We start from the raw sequence: 22,887 nt of genomic DNA on the forward strand, positions 1-22,887 counted from the left end.
GCAGACGCCTTTAGATGTCATGCTATTCTCTCTCTCTCTAGTGCTCTCTCTGTGTGTGTGTCTTTGAGGACTAGAGGGTGTTGTGACAGCTGGGAATGTCATGTCAGCCGACAGATAAATGCTTGACACTCTTTTTTAATTTTTTTTGTCACATACTGTATAGTATTTAGTCAGCCACCAATTGTGCAAGTTCTCCCACTTAAAAAGATGAGAGAGGCCTGTAATTTTCATCATAGGTACACGTCAACTATGACAGACAAATTGAGAAAAAAATATCCAGAAAATCACATTGTAGGATTTTTTATGAATTTATTTGCAAATTATGGTGGAAAATAAGTATTTGGTCACCTACAAACAAGCAAGATTTATGGCTCTCACAGACCTGTAACTTCTTCTTTAAGAGGCTCCTCTGTCCTCCACTCGTTACCTGTATTAATGGCACCTGTTTGAACTTGTTATCAGTATAAAAGACACCTGTCCACAACCTCAAACAGTCATACTTCAAACTCCACTACGGCCAAGACCAAAGAGCTGTCAAAGGACACCAGAAACAAAATTGTAGACCTGCACCAGGCTGGGAAGACTGAATCTGCAATAGGTAAGCAGCTTGGTTTGAAGAAATCAACTGTGGGAGCAATTATTAGGAAATGGAAGACATACAAGACCACTGATAATCTCCCTCGATCTGGGACTCCACGCAAGATCTCACCCCGTGGGGTCAAAATGATCACAAGAACGGTGAGCAAAAATCCCAGAACCACACGGGGGACCTAGTGAATGACCTGCAGAGAGCTGGGACCAAAGTAACAAAGCCTACCATCAGTAACACACTACGCCGCCAGGGACTCAAATCCTGCAGTGCCAGACGTGTCCCCCTGCTTAAGCCAGTACATGTCCAGGCCAGTCTGAAGTTTGCTAGAGTGCATTTGGATGATCCAGAAGAGGATTGGGAGAATGTCATATGGTCAGATGAAACCAAAATAGAACTTTTTGGTAAAAACTCAACTCGTCGTGTTTGGAGGACAAAGAATGCTGAGTTGCATCCAAAGAACACCATACCTACTGTGAAGCATGGGGGTGGAAACATCATGCTTTGGGGCTGTTTTTCTGCAAAGGGACCAGGACGACTGATCCGTGTAAAGGAAAGAATGAATGGGGCCATGTATCGTGAGATTTTGAGTGAAAACCTCCTTCCATCAGCAAGGGCATTGAAGATGAAACGTGGCTGGGTCTTTCAGCATGACAATGATCCCAAACACACCGCCCGGGCAACGAAGGAGTGGCTTCGTAAGAAGCATTTCAAGGTCCTGGAGTGGCCTAGCCAGTCTCCAGATCTCAACCCCATAGAAAATCTTTGGAGGGAGTTGAAAGTCCGTGTTGCCCAGCGACAGCCCCAAAACATCACAGCTCTAGAGGCGATCTGCATGGAGGAATGGGCCAAAATACCAGCAACAGTGTGTGAAAACCTTGTGAAGACTTACAGAAAACGTTTGACCTGTGTCATTGCCAACAAAGGGTATATAACAAAGTATTGAGAAACTTTTGTTATTGACCAAATACTTATTTTCCACCATAATTTGCAAATAAATTCATAAAAAATCCTACAATGTGATTTTCTGGAAAAAAATCTCATTTTGTCTGTCATAGTTGACGTGTACCTATGATGAAAATTACAGGCCTCTCTCATCTTTTTAAGTGGGAGAACTTGCACAATTGGTGGCTGACTAAATACTTTTTTTCCCCACTGTATGTGGCAGGGACGCCAGACAATCACGGATTACAATGAGAAAACCAGCTACGTCGCGGACACCGACGTCTTGCTCCCAGACAAGCTAAACACCTTTGCCCGCTTTGATGATAACACAGTGCCACCGATGTGGCCCGCTCCCAAGGACTGTGGGCTCTCATTCTCTGTGGCCGATTTGCATACCGCCCCAATACATCCACAGATGATGCAATTGCAATCGCACTGCACACTGCCTTATCCCATCTGGACAAGAGGAATACCTATGTAAGAATGCTGTTCATTGACTACAGCTCAGCCTTCAACACCATAGTACCCTCCAAGCTCATCATTAAGCTCAGGCCTTGGGTCTGAACCCCGCCCTGTGCAACTGGGTCCTGGACTTCCTGACGGGCCGCCCCTAGGTGGTGAAGGTATGAAACAACACCTCCACTACGCTGATCCTAAACACAGGGGCCCCACAAGGGAGCGTGCTCAGCACCCTCCTTTACTCCCTGTTCACCCATGACTGTGTGGCCACGCACGCCTCCAACTCAATCATCAAGTTTGCAGACGACACAACAGTAGTAGGCCTGATTACCAACCATTACGAGACTGCCTACAGGGAGGAGGTGAGGGCCCTGGCGGAGTTGTGCCAGGAAAATAACCTCTCCCTCAACGTCAACAAAACGAAGGAGCTGGTGGTCCTCTGTAGCTCAGCTGGTAGAGCACGGCACTTGTGACGCCATGGTAGTGGGTTCGATCCCCGGGACCACCAATACACAAAAATGTATGCACTCATGACTGTAAGTCGCTTTGGATAAAAGCGTCTGCTAAGTGGCTTATTATTATTATTATTATTATCATGGACTTCAGGAGACAGCAGAGGGAGCACGCCCCCATCCACATCGACGGGACCACAGTGGAGAAGGTGAAAAGCTACAAGTTCCTCTGCGTACACATCACTGACAATCTAAAATGGTCCACCCACACAGACAGAAAATTGGCTTGGCCCCTAAGACCCTCACAAACTTTTACAGATGCACCATTGAGAGCATCCTGTCGTGCTGTATCCCCGCCTGGTACAGCAACTGCAGCGCCCGCAACTGCAGGGCTCTCCAGAGGGTGGTGCGGTCTGCCCAACGCATCACCGGGGCCCCTTGCCTGCCCTCCAGGACACCTACAGCACCCGATGTCACAGGAAGGCCAAAAAAAAATCAAGGACATCAACCACCCGAGCCACGCCCTCTTCACCCCACTGTCATCCAGAAGGCGAGGTCAGTAAAGCTGGGACCGAGAGACTGAAAAACAGCTTCTATCTCAAGGCCATCAGACTGATAAAATAGCCATCACTAGCCGGCTTAGTCACTGTCACTAGCCGGCTACCACCCGATTACTCAACCCTGCATCTTAGAGACTGCTGCCCTATGTACATTGACATGGAATCACTGGTCACTTTAATAATGGAACACTGGTCATTTTAATAATGTTTGCATACTGTTTTACTCATTTCATATGTATATACTCCGACATTGCTCGTCCTAATATTTATATATTTCCTAATTCAATTCTTTCACTTTTATATTTGTGTGTATTGTTGTGAATTGTTAGATACTACTGCACTGTTGGACCTAAGAACACAAGCATTTCGCTACACATAATAACATATGCAAAATATGTGTATGTGACCAATATAATTTGATTTGATTTGAAACTCGTGTTGATTCAAGAAAATGTTAGGCTATTTAATATGGTGGTGGTTCATGAAAGGAATGATTCTTTAATTTCCTCTCTGGCCTAAAGTACCTTAGGCAAACTGCATTTCCTTAGATTTGGGAGGGATATTACACAAGCACATCCCAGCTGGCACATTTGGTTCCTTGGAAGTTGTGGGAACGTATGTTTTTGGATTTCCATTTGTTTTGGGAACGAAGCCATACGTTTCCTGAAAACGGAAGTGAACATTTCGCCTGTTCTGGGAACGTTAATCTTTAGGTTGCAGGGAGGTTCTGAGAACATTTTACTGTGGTTCCCTGAAAGTTTTCCTGGGAGGTTTTATTAACGTTCTGAGAACATAAATGATAGGTTATTTAGATTTCACTGAATGTTTCAATAAGACTTTTAATAACACTGCTAGCTTAGTTTGGGTTAAAGCTGCAATATGTACCTTTTTGGGCGACCCAACCAAATTCACATAGAAATGTGAATTATAGATCTGTCATTCTCATTGAAAGCAAGTCTAAGAATTGGTAGATTCTGTTCTCTGTGCACTATTTCTATGCTTTCCTTAAGTTTAGTTTTTCCATATTTTACTTTCGGTTTTGTACACCAGCTTCAAACAGCTGAAAATACAATATTTTTGGTTATGGAAAATATATTCCAGTGGCGGTCGGTGCCATTTTAAGATGAGGGAGGACGACTATATAAACTTTTTTGATGAGCATGGCCTTATTTCTATTATAGCATACTGTCATTCATATTCCATTCACCCAGCTCAATGTAACATCAATAGGTTTAGGCTACTACATGATGCTCGGTAGGTGCACAGGTCGAGAGAAATTTGAGTAATCAAGGTGAGTCACAGTGACACATTAAATTCCGCCTTGCACACACTTGCCTGCATCTAGCTGATCTAGGGTGTAATCATTACATTTACATTACATTTACGTCATTTAGCAGACGCTCTTATCCAGAGCGACTTACAAATTGGTGCATTCACCTTATAGCCAGTGGGATAACCACTTTACAATATGTATTTTTTTTTGGGTGGGGTAAGGGGGGGTAGAAGGATTACTTTATCCTATTCCAGGTATTCCTTAAAGAGGTGGGGTTTCAAGTGTCTCCGGAAGGTGATGAGTCCAACATTAGTTCAACAGTTGCAAACAAGAGTTTCTATTGGACAAATTCATGTACGTTTTTCCCAGTTTTGTTCCTTTTGCTTCTGTTTAAGAAAGTTTTCAACAGAATCTGCGGAATGAATACACCCCTGATCACATGCAAATACAGTTCAATTTCATAGCAGCCACATACAAACAGTATGATCACTTTGATCGTTGTAGCTATAGTTCCTTCTCACATCTACGAGCTCTTCTCCTCTCACCTTTACCCTTCGCTTGTGGACTTCAGTGCACAACACATCAGCTGTCTGTGAGCAGGCAAAACATTTTTTCCAGACAAACCATCATATCATAACCGCTACACACAGCCTACATCGTTGTCACCATTATTAGCTAACGTCATATTCAACATAGCTACTAGAACTAACACATTAGTAAACCTGCTACAATCATGCAGTACAGTGTAGTCAGCAAGCAGTTTAGCAGTTACACCAAATTGCAATAAACATACCTGAATTTGTCCAATAGAAACTCTCGTTTGCAACTGTTGGACTAATGATTACACCCTCTATCAGCTAGATGCAGGCAAGAGTGTGCAAGGCGGTATTGAATGTGTTACTGTGACTCACCTTGATTACTCAAGTGGCAATAAATTAATAAAACCAAAAGCTTACCTTGACTTAGAAAAGTTCCAATGTTGGATAGCCATAGCCAGCTAGCTAACATAGCATCCCTCTCTGTTTGAGCCGGGTGTTTGAGTAGGCTAAACTAGCTAGCTACATTCACTAGCTAAGTAAGTGAAAGTGAAAGTAAAAAAATAAAATAACGAAATATATAGCGCTCTCTCTCTCTTGCATCTCCTTTTTTGAAGAGATTAAGTTGTTCAAAACTGTTCAACTATTGTCTTTCTCTCTCTTTGAGTCAATTACTCACCACATTTGATGCACTGCAGTGCTAGCTAGCTGTAGCTTATGCTTTCAGTACTAGATTCATTCTCTGATCCTTTGATTGGGTGGACAACATGTCAGTTCATGCTGCAAGAGCTCTGATAGGTTGGAAGACGTCCTCCGGAAGTTGTCATAATTACTGTGTATGGAAGGGGGTGAGAACCATGAGCCTCCTAGGTTTTTTATTGAAGTCAATGTACCCAGAGGAGGACGGAAACTAGTTTTCCTCCGGCTACACCATGGTGATACCCTACAGAGTGCTGTGGAGGCTACTGTAGACCTTCATTGCAAAACCGTGTGTTTTAATCAATTGTTTGGTGATGTGAATATAGTTTTATCTAAAAAGGATAACCTTTTTAATGTTTCACTATTTTATTTTTATAAAATTCACTGAGGAGGATGGTCCTTCCCTTCCTCCTCTGAGGAGCCTCCACTGTTCTCTACACTAAACTTGCTTGTTTTGTCACATAAACTGAAATTAGGTGAATTACTACAATTTTAGCAACCAAGAAATGGCGAAGTGATTTCTGCATAGTGCATCTTTAACTGTTTTTGAACTACAAGCACAGATAGGAGACATAGAAATTCATTTGCTTAGGCATTAATCATGCAAACCATTTTGTTTTTGTGGCACGGCGTCAATATTATTTTCTCTATCCATGGAATTAGTCCACTGTACCACCAGGATGGAGCTAACATGCAATGTTTTTTTTTATTCATACAAAGCTGTTCATTTGAGTGTATTCAAAAAGACACCATTTCAAAGGAAACAAGCTCTCATTAAGAGCAGATGTGACCAACTAGTGGGCGCGGCCAACACACCTGAACACACTTAACAAGATAGAGGATAGAACGTTTTGTTGACTCTGAGAACGGAATGTAAATGTTTTTCAATAACATTCTTAGAATGTTCTTTGAATGTTACTAATGTTTTCTTGTTTTTTATGGACATTTTTCTTAATGTTCTGAGAACATTACTTTAAATAGAACCATGAGGAAACCTGTAGGAAACGTTATGCTGAAGTACTGAAATTTCCACAGAAGAACGTTGTTTCTAAACGTTCTCTGAACATGATTTTAAATAGAACCATGAGAAAACCTGTAGGAAATGTTATGCTGAAGTATTGAAATTCCCACAGAAGAACGTTGTTTCATAACATTCTTGGAACAATTTGAAAACATTACTTTAAATAGAACCAAGAGGAAACCTGGGGGAAACGTTATGCTGAAGTATTGAAATTCCCACAGGAGAACATTGTTTCTTAACATTCTCTGAACTATTTGAGGACATTCCTAATGTCAAATTCACTCTTGGATAGACCTCATATCATAGCCTCGGAAGCCAACAACCAGGGTTGGAAATTAACACCCGCCAAATGCGGGTAGATTTTGTCATTGGCGGAAAATAATGTATATTTCACACAGAGCATTTGGGAACAGTTTTTAAAAATCCAAAGCCCACATGTAGAAGTTGGTCGAATTGTCAAGAAAGGCTACTAAGTTTGACTTTCTCCTCGTGTTTCTTGGCCATTTATATCGCTTTGTTCACATGCTAGGTTTTTCAATGTTAGTTTGAGTTTGAGTTAATGGCCCGTCCCTTAAAGGGCCAGCTGAACATTGTTGTTTCACCTAATGATTGTGCTTGATTGAGCATGGATCACTCCCAAAAACGTTTATTAATGAACTTTTAGGCATTGTTCTCCTAGATTTATTTGTGCTTCATCATTTCTACTTAGGAAGACATTTTTTACAAGGAGGACATAATGTCAGCGTAGAGCCCTGATCTATAATAATAAATAAGCCGTATCACTCAGCATTTTGTGGCAGGGCAGGAACTTTGTTGATTCTTGATGTTCAGTTCTAGAACTGTTGTATCTGTTTTTATTATTGGATCAAAATTATTTATTTTAACATACATTGGTTAAAAAACGCAGGTCACAAAAATGAAATTACGCAATATACCCCATTACTTCTTACTAGTAATACATTTTTATTTTTAAACAGAAGGCATGCTCATCTGTTTTGTTGTTGTGATTTTTTGTGTACTTATGGAGATTTTGGGGGGGCTTGTAAAAAATCTGAGTCGCTGTACCTGCCACAGTGGCTGGTGGACCAAAAAATTAATTTCCCACCCTGCCGACAACTAGTACCAGTAAGCCCCTTTGATAACTGCCATTTGTTACCACAATTGTGTTTTCCAGAACTTGATTTCTCATTTGAGTGTGAGCTAACTTTCCTGTACTAGAAATGTCACCACCACCATCAATTGTGGTTTGTTGGTGGTGTAGCCTACTGAATGTGGAGCAAGTGTTGAAGGGAAAGTGCCAGGGGAAGTTTTTAGAGACAGGATTTGTAAACCTATGCAACATTAACCAATTAAAAACAGTTCTGTAGCGATGAGGTTTAGGCTATAGGCCCAATACATTATCACTGCATATTGACTATGCTTGAAATGCCCTGCCAATGTTGTTCTTCTCAGACCATTTTGAAATTATATTTTAACATTTTAGGTATATGATCACACTGGTAATAGATCATTTGTTGTATTACTTGTGAGGCACAGCTGAGTGAGCGTAATAATTTTCTCATTGGCGGGTAAGAATGTCTAATTCACCAGCCACGTTGGCGGGTGGTCACACTTAGGGCTCTACAGTGCAAGAATTTCATAAATAGTCAAGTAAAGTATGGGCACAAGTGGAAGTTGTGATTTATAGCAAAATGTATGCTGCAGTAGCTGTTTTCAAAGTATTTCTGCCGCTTTGTTTCATCCTCCTTTTTATTTTTGTATCACAAAATGTAATGTGATCAACCATACGCTCCTGCACAGTAGGTTGTCGGCATCCACAAACAAAATGTGCGAATGTCATGATACCGAAGAAGGAGGAAGTAAAAGCAGGAAGTGTACACATGAATATGTGGTGTGATTTGTTGATTCAACTCAATTGCCATTACAAAAAATACATTCCATTGCATGAGCCACATCAGTGAACATCATTTGAATGAACATTCTACATTAACATGGAAATTATTGCATCACGATATCAGGCAGCCATTGCGAGTGTACCCATGAGTTTACCAGTCAAATTGCCAGGGTTAGAGGTTCTAAGCCTGAGGCGAGTTCAGCAAGGCTTCTGTTTGCAGTGAACATGTTGCCTGAGTAACAATTTCAGTTGAATAATTTGAATGAACATTCCAAAATGTTACAGTGAAATATCAAACAGCTACTTTTTGTAAGGATTACTGTGGCTTTTTAGTGACAATATTCAAACTGAAAATGACTTAGCTATTCCTACAAAATATAGTAAAAAGTCTACATGATTATTTTTAGCAGCAGTTTAGACCCGAAACAAACACTTACGTTCGCCGCACACTATCTTCTCAGACGTTTAGCTAACGTTAGCGAACGGTTGTTGAACACACCTCTGTTTTATTCATTCTATTTATTTTTGTGCTGCTGCTGCAGAGAGGGGGGCATTGCCAAGGCAACCGAAGACTTGTTTGCTACAAACACCTTGCTTGTTTCAGCAAGGAGCAAAAAGGTTTCATCATGTTGTTAAGAGTCCATGTTACAGATACACTGAACTAACAGAGGAATAACACTACATATAGTATGACACCATAATATAGATGTATTTTATATAGCGCTTTTCATTACGTGAAGAATCTCAAAGACGCTTTAAAAACAAAACAAAAAACAACAATTCAGTTATTGATGATAGTTCATGTGGGCCTGGACAATGATCTTCCACGGGCAAGTTCAGGTGACATCCAACTCAAGCGACTCAGACTCCTGTCTGCAATCCACCATCCTTGGTAGCCCCTTCCTGCAGTCAATGACCAAAGGCTCCCTATTTGGCCTCATTGGTGGAATGTTATTAATATTTTTCATAATTAAAGTTTTTTTTTTTTAAACAGACAAATCCATTGTTTCTATGTCAAACTGTTTTGTTATATTTCAGTCTTCTATGATCTATATAAAGTGTGTCATATTGGGATGCAAACTCAAAATTGAATACATTTCAACTCTATATGTGACATGGTACAGGTGTCTTATTTGTTTTAAGCCCATAACCATGTGTGTGAGGTGTATATGTTTGTTTCAAAGTAGATTTGTTTAAGACTACTAAGAATCACTCTGTGGCCCTGATTTAGCCCACTGCAGTAACAGGTTCATAGGCTAACACTAAATTGTGTTTGTTTGTGGGCATGTGGAGGGGTGGTACAGCTTTAGTTGACTTGATACCCTATGACTTTATGGTTCATTAATGCAGTACTGATAGCAGAGCACCTCTATCCCAACGTACAGTGCATTCTGAAATTATTCAGACCCTTTCCCTATTTTCACATTTTGCTACGTTCCAGCCTTATTCTAAAATTGATTAAATAAAAAATGTTCCTCATCAATCTACACACAATACCCCATAATGACAAAGCGAAAACAGGTTTTTAGAAATGTTTACAAATGTATTACAAATAAAAAACAAATACCTTATTTACATAAGTATTCAGACCCTTTGCTATGAGACTCGAAATTGAGCTCAGGTGCGTCCTGTTTCCGTAGATCTTCCTTGAGATGTTTCTACAACTTAATTGGAGTCCACCTGTGGTAAATTCAATTGATTGGACATGATTTGGAAAGGCACACACCGTTCTATATAAGGTTCCACAGTTGACAGTGCATGTCAGAGCAAAAACCAAGCCAGGAGGAATTGTCCGTAGAGCTCCGAGTCAGGATTGTGTCGAGGCACAGATCTGGGGAAGGGTACCAAAACATTTCTGCAGCATTGAAGGTCCCCAAGTGGCCTCCATCATTCTGAAATGGGAGAAGTTTGGAACCACCAAGACTCTTCCTAGAGCTGGTTGCCCAGCCAAACTGAGCAATCGGGGGAGAAGGGCCTTGGTCAGGGAGGTGACCAAGAACTCGATGGTCACTCTGACAGAACTCCAGAGTTCCTCTGTTGAGATGGGAGAACCTTCCAGAAGGACAACCATCTCTGCAGCACTCCACCAATCAGGCCTTTATGGTAGAGTGGCCAGACGGAAGCCACCCCTCAGTAAAAGGCACATGACAGCCCGCTTGGAGTTTGCCAAAAGGCAGCTAAAGGACTCTCAGACCATGAAAAACAAGATTCTCTGGTCTGATGAAACCAAGATTGAACTCTTTGGCCTAAATGCCAAGCGTAATGTCTGGAGGAAACCTGGCACCATCCCTACGATGAAGCATGGTGGTGGCAGGATCATGCTGTGGGGATGTTTTTCAGGGACTGGGAGACTAGTCAGGATCAAGGTAAAGATAAACGGAGCAAAGTACAAAGAGATCCTTGATTAAAACCTGCTCCAGAGCGCTCAGGACCTCAGACTGGGGCGAAGGTTCACTTTCCAACAGGGAATCAACCCTAAGCACACAGCCAAGACAACGCAGGAGTGGATTCGGGACAAGTCACTGAATGTCCTTGAGTGGCCCAGCCAGAGCCCGGACTTGAACCCGATCTAACATCTCTGGAGAGACCTGAAAATCGCTGTGCAGCAACACTCCCCATCCAACCTGACAGAGCTTGAGAGGATCTGCAGAGAAGAATGGTAGAAACTCCCCAAATACAGGTGTGCCAAGCTTGTAGCATCATACCTAAGAAGACTCGAGGCTGTAGTCGCTTCAACAAAGTACTTTTTACCCCAATTTCCTGATATCCAATTGGTAGTTACAGTTTTGTCCCATTGCTACAACTCCCGTACGGACTCGGGATAGGTGAAGGTCGAGAGCCATGCGTCCTCCGAAACACAACCCTGCCAAGCCACACTGCTTCTTGACACACTGCTCACTTAACCCGGAAGCCAGCCGCACCAATTAGTTGGAGGAAGCACCATACAACTGGCGACCGTGTCAGCGTGCATGCGCCCGGCCCACCACAGGAGTCTGTAGAGCGCGATGGGACAAGGACATCCCAGGCCTGTAACGATCCCGGCAGTCTGAGTCGGGTCCTGTCTGGTGACTAGTTTTTCCTGTTCGTGATCTCCAGTTTCCCGAGGGTTCGGGAACGCTCCGGGGAGCTCTCTTGTTTTCCGCACCTGCATCCCATCAGCAATCTGCACACCTGGTCCTGATCATCACCCTTCTTAGGCTCTGGCCAAACATCCAGTTCCTGCCGGATCGTTAGCCATGAACAGTATGTTTGTCAGCGTATCAGCCTTGAGTTCTAGCGTTAGTTTTTGTTGTTTTGCACCTTGTTGAATTGCTGTGTACTCACCTCCGTTTTGTTCTGTCTGCAGTCTCTCACCCGGAACCTTCACCCAACCTCTGCCTGATGGTCGGCGGCTGCCGAGCCATGTCTGGACCTACCACTGCACCCTCAACAACCCATCCACGCCACCCGCTCTGTCCCTGGATTATTCAGCCTCACTCGGGAGTCAATTAATAAACACTCACCTTTTCCTCTAAGTACCTTGTCCTGGTCTGCTTCTGGGTTCTGGCGTAGTATACCGTGACAGAACGATCCGGCCAGTAATGAACCCAGCGGACCTGGACTCTGTTCGCCATGCCATTACCCATCAGGAGAAGATGTTGGGCCATCATAGCACGGTACTACAGGAGATCGCGTTGTCAGTTCGGAACCTTTCTACCGGTCTGACGGAGGTCCAGAACCAACGCAAGTTTCCGGTGGAGGATCCACTACCGGTTTCCCCCATCTCGCCTGCCGCTTCGGGAGCTGTGTCCTTCCGTGAGCCCGAGGTTCCGACGCCGGATAGATATGAGGGGGAGCTGGGAAGATGCCGTTCCTTCCTTATGCAGTGTGGATTAGTGTTCGATCTACAGCCCTACTCTTATGCCACAGACAAGGCTAGGATAGCCTTTGTGATTGCGTTGCTGCGTGGTCGAGCGCTGGAGTGGGCTTCAGCCGTTTGGGAACGACAAGACCCCTGCATGGCTTCATACCAGGGGTTCACGGCCGAGATGAGGAAGCTCTTCGACCATTCCGTCCGAGGGAGGGACGCAGCTAGGCGCCTGTTTTCGCTTCACCAAGGAACTCGCAGCGTGGCCGACTTCGTGATCGAGTTCAAGACGTTGGCTGTGGAGAGTGGGTGGAACGAGGAGTCTCTGCAAGCGGCCTTTTACCAGGGTCTGTCGGAGCAGCTCAAGGATGAGTTGATCTCCTATCCGGAGCCTAGTGACCTGGACAGCTTGGTAGCCTTGTCTATTCGGGTGGATAATCGAGTCCGAGAGCGAAAGAGGGAGAAGCAATGGGGTCCGTCCAATCGATCAGCTTCTCAGTTCTCAGTCGGGTCGGGTGGTGGACCAGAACACGTCGATCATTCTCCTCCACAATGGATTAGTGGAGAGGTCCTCTCTCCCGATTCTGAACCCATGCAAGTGGGGCGGCACGGGTTAACCAAGGAGGAGCGTCAACATAGACGTCAGACCAACTGCTGCCTCTACTGTGGTAGCTCGGGACATTACATCTCCACCTGTTCCCGGCGGTCGTCAAACTGCCCGGCTCGCTAAAGTTGGGAGGACTTTTAGCGAGCCAGTTTCAACCTCTCAGTACCTCTGTCAGACCCCGTTTCCCGGCTACCCTTGTGAACAGGAATCAGAGCTTAGCGCTTAACGCTTTTATCGATTCAGGTGCCGATGGAAGCTTTCTTGATGCCGAGTTGGTGGAACAGCTGGGGCTTTCCAAGGAGCAATTGCCGGAAGCCATTGAAGCGACCACTCTGAACGGCAGTAGTCTGGCACGTATCACGATGAGGACTGAACCGGTTAAGATGCGGTTGTCGGGGAATCATTCTGAGATGATTTCATTCTTCATTCTGCCGTCTTCCCATGTTCCTCTGGTCCTTGGATACCCCTGGCTGAAGGAACACAATCCCACGTTCGATTGGGTGACGGGCAAGGTAACGAGTTGGAGCCTTGATTGTCATGCTAACTGTCTCAAGACTGCCTGCCCCCATTCGGTTCCCAGTCAGGTGATTGAGGCTAAACCCCCAGATTTGTCCCTGGTTCCCGAGACATATCACGATTTGGGGGAAGTTTTCAGTAAGCAGAAGGCTCTGTCACTCCCTCCCCACCGACCATATGATTGTGCCATCAACCTGGTCCCTGGAGCTGTCTACCCCAAGGGAAGGTTATACAGTATCTCCCGACCTGAACGTGAGGCGTTGGAGACCTACATCAAGGAGTCCCTAGCTGCTGGTCTCGTTCGCCCCTCGTCATCGCCCCTGGGGGCAGGATTCTTCTTTGTGGGTAAGAAGGATGGCTCTCTTCGACCGTGTATTGATTATCGGGGGTTGAATGACATCACGATCAAGAACAAGTATCCCCTGCCCTTGATGAGTTCTGCCTTCGACTCCTTACAGGGTGCTACGGTGTTCACCAAGCTAGACCTACGCAATGCGTATCACCTGGTCCGGATCAGAGAGGGGGGACGAGTGGTTGACGGGTTTCAATACACCGATGGGTCACTTCGAGTATCAGGTGATGCCGTTTGGACTGACCAATGCTCCAGCGGTATTCCAGAGTATGGTGAACGACGTCCTGAGAGATATGATCGGTCTCTTTGTGTTTGTTTACCTGGATGACATTCTGATCTTCTCGAAGGAACCTTCCGACCACGTCCAGCATGTCCGGCAGGTGCTGCAGCGATTGTTGGAGAATCGCCTGTTCGTGAAGGCCGAGAAGTGCGAGTTTCACGCCCACACGACATCCTTTCTCGGGTACATCATCTCCAGGGGAGAGATTAGGATGGACCAGGAGAAGGTTAGAGCGGTTCTGGAATGGGTCCAGCCCGGTACGAGATTGCAGCTCCAGAGATTTTTGGGGTTTGCGAATTTCTACCGCAGATTCATCCGGGATTACAGCCGTGTGGCCGCTCCGTTAACTGCCTTGACTTCCAGTATCAGGACCTTCAAGTGGAATCCGGAGGCGGATCGAGCGTTTCTGGATTTGAAGAGGCGATTCACCAACGCACCGATTCTCTCTCAACCGGACACGGCCCGTCAGTTCGTCGTTGAAGTGGACGCGTCTGATGTGGGGAGTTGGCGCCATCCTGTCGCAGCGATGCTCCACGGACAGTAAACTCCATCCCTGCGCCTACTACTCGTCGCCTTTCGCCTGCGGAGAGGAATTACGATGTGGGTAACCGGGAGCTTCTCGCGGTGAAACTTGCCTTGGAGGAGTGGCGCCACTGGTTGGAGGGGGCGGAGCAACCGTTTATTGTCTGGACTGACCACAAGAATCTTGCTTACGTGCAATCGGGCTAAACGTCTCAACTCCCCGTCAGGCCAGGTGGGCGTTGTTTTTCGGACGATTCAAGTTTGCCCTGACGTTCCGACCTGGATCTAAGAACGGCAAGGCGGACGCCTTGTCCCGGATGTTCTCCAAGACGGAGGAGAGTGGGTCCAAGACCGAGACAATCCTCCCCCGGAACTGCGTCGTGGGAGCAGTTATGTGGAAGATTGAGGAGGAGGTGCTGGCGGCCCTTCGGACTCAGCCCGGTCCCGGTAACGGTCCACCCGGTCGGTTGTTTGTGCCTGAGTCGGTTCGTCCTGCTGTCCTCAAATGGTCCCACGCCAGCAAGATGGCTTGTCACCCTGGCGTGGCTCGGACAATGGCGTTTCTTCGCAGACGCTTTTTGGTGGCCTGCCATGGCCGAGGATACTCGGGGTTTTGTTGCTGCCTGTCCAGTGTGTGCGCAGAATAAGAGTACCAATCGGCCCAGCTCTGGACTACTTCACCCCCTTCCTATTCCCCGGCGACCATGGTCGCATCTGGCCCTGGACTTCGTCACTGGGTTGCCCGCTTCTGAGGGGAACACGGTCGTTCTGACGATCGTGGACAGATTCAGCAAGTTCGCCCACTTTGTGCCTATTGCCAAGCTTCCCTCTGCCTCGGAGACGTCCGAGATCCTGGTTAGGGAGGTTTTCAGGGTCCACGGGTTGCCCAGTGATATCGTTTCCGACCGTGGCCCTCAGTTTACCTCTGCTGTCTGGAAGTCCTTCTGTTTGGCCATTGGAGCTACAGTCAGTCTCACATCTGGTTTTCACCCCCAATCCAATGGTCAGGCGGAGAGAGCCAACCAGAAGATGGAATCCACGCTACGCTGTCTGGTCTCTTCCAACCCCACCTCCTGGGTCTCTCAGTTGCCTTGGGTTGAGTATGCCCACAATACTCTCCCTACATCTGCCACTGGGATGTCTCCCTTCCAGTGCCTGTATGGCTACCAACCTCCCTTGTTCCCTTCTCAGGAGAAGGAGCTCTCAGTGCCTTCTGTTCAGGCCCATATTCGTCGTTGCCACCGGACCTGGCATCGGGCCAGAAAGGCACTCCTTAGAGTTTCGGACCGGTATCAGCTCCAGGCGAATCGTCGCCGGATCCCCGCTCCCACCTACACCATCGGAGATAGGGTCTGGTTGGCCACACGGGATCTTCCTTTACGGACTGAGTCTAGGAAGTTGTTACCGAAGTTCATTGGTCCGTTTGTGGTGGAGAAGGTGATCAATCCAGTGGCAGTTCGACTCAAACTACCGAGGACGCTCAGAGTCCATCCCACCTTTCATGTCTCCTGCCTCAAGCCTGTCTTCCTCAGTCCTCTGTTGCCTCCTCCGCCTCCTCCTCCTCCTCCTCGGATGATCGGAGGTGGTCCTGCCTACACGGTGCGTCGCATCATGGATTCCAGACGGCGGGGCCGGGGTTTCCAGTATCTCGTGGACTGGGAGGGGTATGGTCCTGAAGAGAGGAGTTGGATTCCGCGGCGACAGGTCCTAGATGCTGACCTCATCAGTGATTTCTACCGCCTCCATCCTGGCGCTCCGGGAGGTCCGCCCGGTGGCGTTCGGCCGGAGGGGGTACTGTAACGATCCCGGCAGTCTGAGTCGGGTCCTGTCTGGTGACTAGTTTTTCCTGTTCGTGATCTCCAGTTTCCCGAGGGTTCGGGAACGCTCCGGGGAGCTCTCTTGTTTTCCGCACCTGCATCCCATCAGCAATCTGCACACCTGGTCCTGATCATCACCCTTCTTAGGCTCTGGCCAAACATCCAGTTCCTGCCGGATCGTTAGCCATGAACAGTATGTTTGTCAGCGTATCAGCCTTGAGTTCTAGCGTTAGTTTTTGTTGTTTTGCACCTTGTTGAATTGCTGTGTACTCACCTCCGTTTTGTTCTGTCTGCAGTCTCTCACCCGGAACCTTCACCCAACCTCTGCCTGATGGTCGGCGGCTGCCGAGCCATGTCTGGACCTACCACTGCACCCTCAACAACCCATCCACGCCACCCGCTCTGTCCCTGGATTATTCAGCCTCACTCGGGAGTCAATTAATAAACACTCACCTTTTCCTCTAAGTACCTTGTCCTGGTCTGCTTCTGGGTTCTGGCGTAGTATACCGTGACAAGGCCAGCCAAACCCTCCCCTAACCCGGACGACACTGGGCCAATTGTGTGCTGCCTCATGGGTCTCCCGGTCGCGGTCGGCTGCGACACAGCCCGGGATCGAACCCAGATCTGTAGTGACACCTCAAGCACTGCGTTGCAGTGCCTTAGACCGCTGCGCCACTCAGGAGGCGGACCTCAGCTCTTCAAACTGTAGTCTGATACCATGATACTGGTCTGGTTTACTGTGGTCTAATAGTGTAATACTCTGATGTTGATGATACTGTCAGTGGTGCAATGACACTGATTGTCATTCCATAGAAATAGAATACAGTACTATTTCTATGTTGTTATCAGTGATACAGTGGTTACAATGTGATGCTCATTTTGCCTGTGCTGGCTCGCAGGTGGTTGCTGTGGCTCTGATGAGAAGACCTACGTGGTGGGAGGCTGGTCCTGGGCCTGGTGGCTCATCTCAGACATCCAGAGGTAAGAAAGGTGTTTAACCCATTCAGAGGGTTTAAGTACAGTTTGGGGAATTATACAATCACTGCCCTAACATCCAGCCATACATCCAGAATTTACCTCCAAAACAAACCATTTAGGCCTACTGTTGGATAGCAGACAGATTAGTCCGTTTTCATTCCTATTTTGATTTTTAAACATCAGAATCAGTATTAACACCATATTTAAAACTGTGCCCACTCATCCACACATTTAAACATATTTACAAGCTACATTAAATATTGTAGCTAGTCTCTTCACCAACATGAAGGAAAATAAGCAGTTTGTTATTGTAATGAGGTTTGCAGTGAGAGTGGAGGCCCATCCTCATTAGCAGCTAGTGTCCACTGTGTGTGTAAACACAACATGTCACAGCTAAGCAAGTCAGCTGCTCTCAAACACAACCTTGCAGTCAGCAACCCCTGTAAACACTACAGCACATAATTGTAGTGGAAAGACAAACACACAGAGAGGTTAGGGTCAGGTGAAGTTCAATCTCACTGAATTATATTCTCCTGCTAGAGATAATATACAGTTGGCCCATATTTAAAATAAAACAAATCAACATTTTAGCTTCCACGGCACATATGATAGTTGTGAAATCAAGTTTAAAACATTTGTGGTAATAGTTTTTAGATCTCTGAACACAACACATCCCATTACAATTTATTTCATGCATTTTCCCTTAACTATTAAGTATTGTGTTTGTTTGTTACTTATAATTTGTCTCTTTGTTTCTGCCATGCTAATCTGCCTTGCCTGGTGTTCAACTCACCATGTCTCTCTCAGCCCTGCTGTGTCTTGGGGATGATGTCCTAACCATAGCGATCCTATTGTCACGTTCGTTCATAGACGGGACGGACCAAGGCGCAGCGTGATATGCATACATGTTTATTTAAACTTAGTAAACACTCAACAAAACAATAAACGAAACTAAACGTGAAGTCCAAGGTAGACACAAACAACATACCTATACGGAACAAGATCCCACAACTCAATAGTGCCAATAGGCTGCCTAAGTACGGACCCCAATCAGAGACAACGAGCGACAGCTGCCTCTGATTGGGAACCACACCGGCCAGCATAGAAATACCCATACTAGAATATACACACCCTGACTCAACATATAAGCGTCCCCTGAGTCAGGGCGTGACAGTACCCCCCCCAAAGGTGCGGACTCCGACCGCACAACATAAACATAACAGGGTAGGGGCTGGGTGGGCATTCCGCCTCGGAGGCGGATCCGGCTCAGGGCGTGACGACCTCTCACTCTTCGCCTCCCTGTTGCGCCCCTGGTCTGGTCTAGACCTCGGCGCGTTGCTTCCCCTCTCCTTCCTCCCACGATACGCCAGGCCCAGTCTGGACCCTGGTGTGGGAGACCCCGAACCTGGAGAGGGGCTGACGTCATGGTCTGGACTGGAGCCGCTGACCGGAGCTGGACTAAGCACCGGTGGAGCGGACTGCTCTGGCTCCGGAGTGGAGCCGCTGACCGGAGCTGGATCAGGCACCGGTGGAGCGGACTGCTCTGGCTCCGAAGTGGAGCCGTTGACCGGAGCTGGACTGGACCCCGGTGGAGCGGACTGCTCTGGCTCCGGAGTGGCGCAGCTTACCGGAGCTGGATCAGGCACCGGTGGAGCGGACTGCTCTGGCTCCGGAGTGGAGCAGTTGACCGGAGCTGGATCAGGCACTGGCGGAGTGGACTGCTCTGGCTCCGGAGTGGAACGGGCACGTGCCGGACTGGACAAACGCACCACTGGTCTGGTGCGAGGAGCAGGCACGGACCGGACTGGCGACGCGCACCACTGGCTTGGTGCGAGGAGCAGGAACAGGCCGGGCCAGGCTGGCGACGCGCACCACTGGCTTGGTGCGAGGAGCAGGAACGGGCTGGACCGGGCTGGCGACGCGTACCACTGGCTTGGTGCGTGGAGCAGGAACAGGCCGGGCCGGGCTGGCGACGCACACCACTGGCTTGGTGCGAGGAGCAGGAACAGGTCGGGCCGTACTGGGAACACGCACCACTGGCTTAGTGCGGGGAGCAGGAACGGGCCGGACCGGACTGGCGACACGCACCATTTCCTTGGTGCGAGGAGCGGGACTGGGTTCCTTTATTCATCCCCGCTCCTTCTGCTGCCTAACCAGCTCCTCTCGCCGTGCCTCTACACCTTCCTTCTCCCTTCTAGCCTCCTGTAGCGCCTCCCTCTGACCGAATACCTCCTGCTCCCTCTGAACCAATAGCCCCCGTAATCTGGTGGCCTCCTCTCCTAACCAGCAGATCCGCCCTATCGCGGCCTCCTGCTGCCTTGTCGTCCACACCGTGTGCCCCCCCCCAAAATGTTCTTGGGGTTGCCTCTCCACCCTGATCAGGGCCTCCATCTTTCTTGCCAGATCCTCTCTTATCTCCTGCCAAGTCCATCCTCTCTGCTCCTCCTCGGCACACTGCTTGGTCCAGGTCTGGTGGGATCTTCTGTCACGTTCGTTCATAGACGGGACGGACCAAGGCGCAGCGTGATATGCATACATGTTTTTTTAAACGTAATAAACACTCGACAAAACAATAAACGAAACTAAACGTGAAGTCCAAGGTAGACACAAACAACATACCTATACGGAACAAGATCCCACAACTCAATAGTGCCAATAGGCTGCCTAAGTATGGTCCCCAATCAGAGACAACGAGCGACAGCTGCCTCTGATTGGGAACCACACCGGCCAGCATAGAAATACCCATACTAGAATATACACACCCTGACTCAACATATAAGCGTCCCCTGAGTCAGGGCGTGACACCTATTCAATTACTAGAGGGGCTATGTCATAAACCTTCAGTTTCAGAATGGGGTGAAAGTGGCAGCCATATCAGGGAGAAATCCAAAACCAGTCTAATTGGAATGAATGGCAGTAGAGGCATAATCCTTATTTTACTTATGCAGGAAAATAAAAGTAAAGCATGTGATGTATCATAAATTGTGTAATGGAATTATAGTCAACCTAAAATATTGTCATATAATTATAAATACAGTTTATACATATTTTAGCCTCTAAAAGATATTTAAACAGACCATAAATGTCTCAGATGTTGTGTACTTGGAAAGCTGTGAGTACTATGATATGATACAGTATCAGTATCGTTGCATTTACAACTTGTCTAAGTCCTATCATCGACTGATTTGAGCCAGTGTATGGCTGTGGATTGAGGGCATTGTTTGAATGGAATGTTGGCATATTGGCAGTTAATTTGACAAATTTATGGAATCATTCCTCTAACACTGTCTGGCTAGCTAGCTAACACATATACAGTGCAGATAAATCCTTCACATTCATTGTTTTACACAATATCTTATGACAGCACTGGAAAACCAGGGTTGACCAACTCCCTGACCAACATGGCTGACCTTTGGACCGTCATAAGAAGGTTCATGTCCAGGTTCATGTCCATTCTAGTAATCTAATTCCTCATTCAATGGTCCTAAGGAGCTATATAGCTCATGCCAGAGCCATATATATATATATACAGTGAGGGAAAAAAGTAGTTGATCCCCTGCTGATTTTGTACGTTTGCCCACTGACAAAGACATGATCAGTCTATAATTTTAATGGTAGGTTTATTTGAACAGTGAGAGACAGAATAACAACAAAAAAATCCAGAAAAACGCATGTCAAAAATGATATAAATTGATTTGCATTTTAATGAGGGAAATAATTATTTGACCCCCTCTCAATCAGAAAGATTTCTGGCTCCTAGGTGTCTTTTATACAGGTAACGAGCTGAGATTAGGAGCACACTCTTAAAGGGAGTGCTCCTAATCTCAGTTTTTTACCTGTATAAAAGACACCTGTCCACAGAAGCAATCAATCAGATTCCAAACTCTCCACCATGGCCAAGACCAAAGAGCTCTCCAAGGATGTCAGGGACAAGATTGTAGACCTACACAAGGCTGGAATTGGCTACAAGACCATCGCCAAGCAGCTTGGTGAGAAGGTGACAACAGTTGGTGCGATTATTCGCAAATGGAAGAAACACAAAATAACTTTCAATCTCCCTCGGCCTGGTTAAAGAAGGATTTTTAAGCCTTGAGACTATTGAAACATGGATTGTGTATGTGTGCCATTCAGAGGGTGAATTGGCAAGACAAACGATTTAAGTGCCTTTGAACGGGGTATGGTAGTAGGTGCCAGGCACACTGGTTTGAGTGTCAAGAATGGCAAAGCTGCTGTTTTGTACACTGTGTATATGGCTCTGGCTCATACTATAAATACAAGTTATTTTGTCTAGTAGTTGCTAGGATACCTGCCATTAAGGCTCTAAATATAGTTAAGTAGAGGCATGGGATGGCTCAAGTGTTTGTTGCCCGTGGTGCTCTTTTAAGAAAGAAGATATACTAGTCTAGCCTGGTCCCAGATCTGTTTGTGCTGTTTGGCATAACAACAACAACCATAGGAGTTGGCTTTACAGCACAAACAGATTTGGGATCAGGCTAATATTAGTCATCTCCAGCCTCTAGTTGGACCTCTCATATTTCCAATAAACCTCATGAGATCAAAATATTTCAGTAACACTTTCCTATGATTTTGGATGATTAAATAAATATGAGAAATTGCGTATCTGCGTATAGTTTTTCTCTGGTACAGCGTTTGTTTGAACCAGCCCCGCCTGCATTAGCTGGTAGCCATTAGCTGGTAGCTATTACAGACTGGAGAATAGGGTGGGCCCTGAAGGGGTTAACTAAAGCTCCCAGCCTCCCAGCCACTTCCCGTTAGTGATGCAGTAATCTTGTTAGTGTCTCTGGCCCAATGAGTCATTGATCCACTTCTCCCATAACACAGAAAGAGAAGGAGCCTGAGAGGCCTGGGGGAGTGATGCTACAGCCAGCCCATCCCCTGACTCTTTCTCTGTCTCAGACTTGGAACATTGAAGCTGAAAGCCATGTCCTTGTTGATGGCCAGCTTCTAAATGCACTTTAGCTCTGTCAGTCAGTGTGTCTAACATTGATTTGATGTACTTGTTAACCGAGCCTCAACAAAGCAGTAGAGATTGTCATTAGGGTCTTGCAGTGTGTAGAGGCATTCTTGAGTAATCTCTAGTGGCTTTAGTGGCTTAATCTCAGATGTGGATTAAGAATGCTGCTGTGTGACTGCTGTGCTGACCAATCCAATCCTTTCCCGTGACTCCTGCCCTAGTTGTTGCTGTCCGTTGTGTTGTGAAGAGAACTGACTGGCTGTGCTGTGTTTGTGCTTGTAATGTAAACACCAGCATATTAGGTAATTGATAGACTGGAGATATTTCGGTTCCATCTGAAGCTCTCTGCCTCAGCCTCTGGTGGTTAGGCTACACAATGGTTCCTTTTTGCTGTAGAGCAGGATTCCCCAACTGGCGGCCCATGGGCCGATTTTTTCCCGCGGGTGATTTTATTTGGCCTGCCCCAAAACAAGATGCTTTTATTTTAAATATTTAATGTACTTTTTTTGGGGGGGTGGGGGACATAAAAGACTAAAAACAACAGGAAATCATCTCCAAGTTATTT

The 22,887-nt window shown here is 46.5% G+C and overlaps 1 protein-coding gene across 5 annotated transcripts in view; it reads left to right on the forward strand.

The window, feature by feature from the left end:
• The window catches only part of LOC121579426 (flotillin-2a), a 37,187-nt gene that overhangs the window by 3,500 nt on the left and 10,800 nt on the right, over nucleotides 1–22,887 (forward strand). For all 5 annotated transcript variants that reach the window (XM_041894013.2, XM_041894015.2, XM_041894011.2 and 2 more), the window contains exon 2: nucleotides 17,269–17,350. In XM_041894013.2, coding sequence (XP_041749947.1) covers nucleotides 17,269–17,350 — 82 coding nt within the window. The remainder of the gene's footprint in view (nucleotides 1–17,268; nucleotides 17,351–22,887) is intronic.

The sequence above is a fragment of the Coregonus clupeaformis genome, chromosome 13 (genome assembly GCF_020615455.1).
Source record: "Coregonus clupeaformis isolate EN_2021a chromosome 13, ASM2061545v1, whole genome shotgun sequence".
NCBI classification, from domain to species: domain Eukaryota; kingdom Metazoa; phylum Chordata; class Actinopteri; order Salmoniformes; family Salmonidae; genus Coregonus; species Coregonus clupeaformis.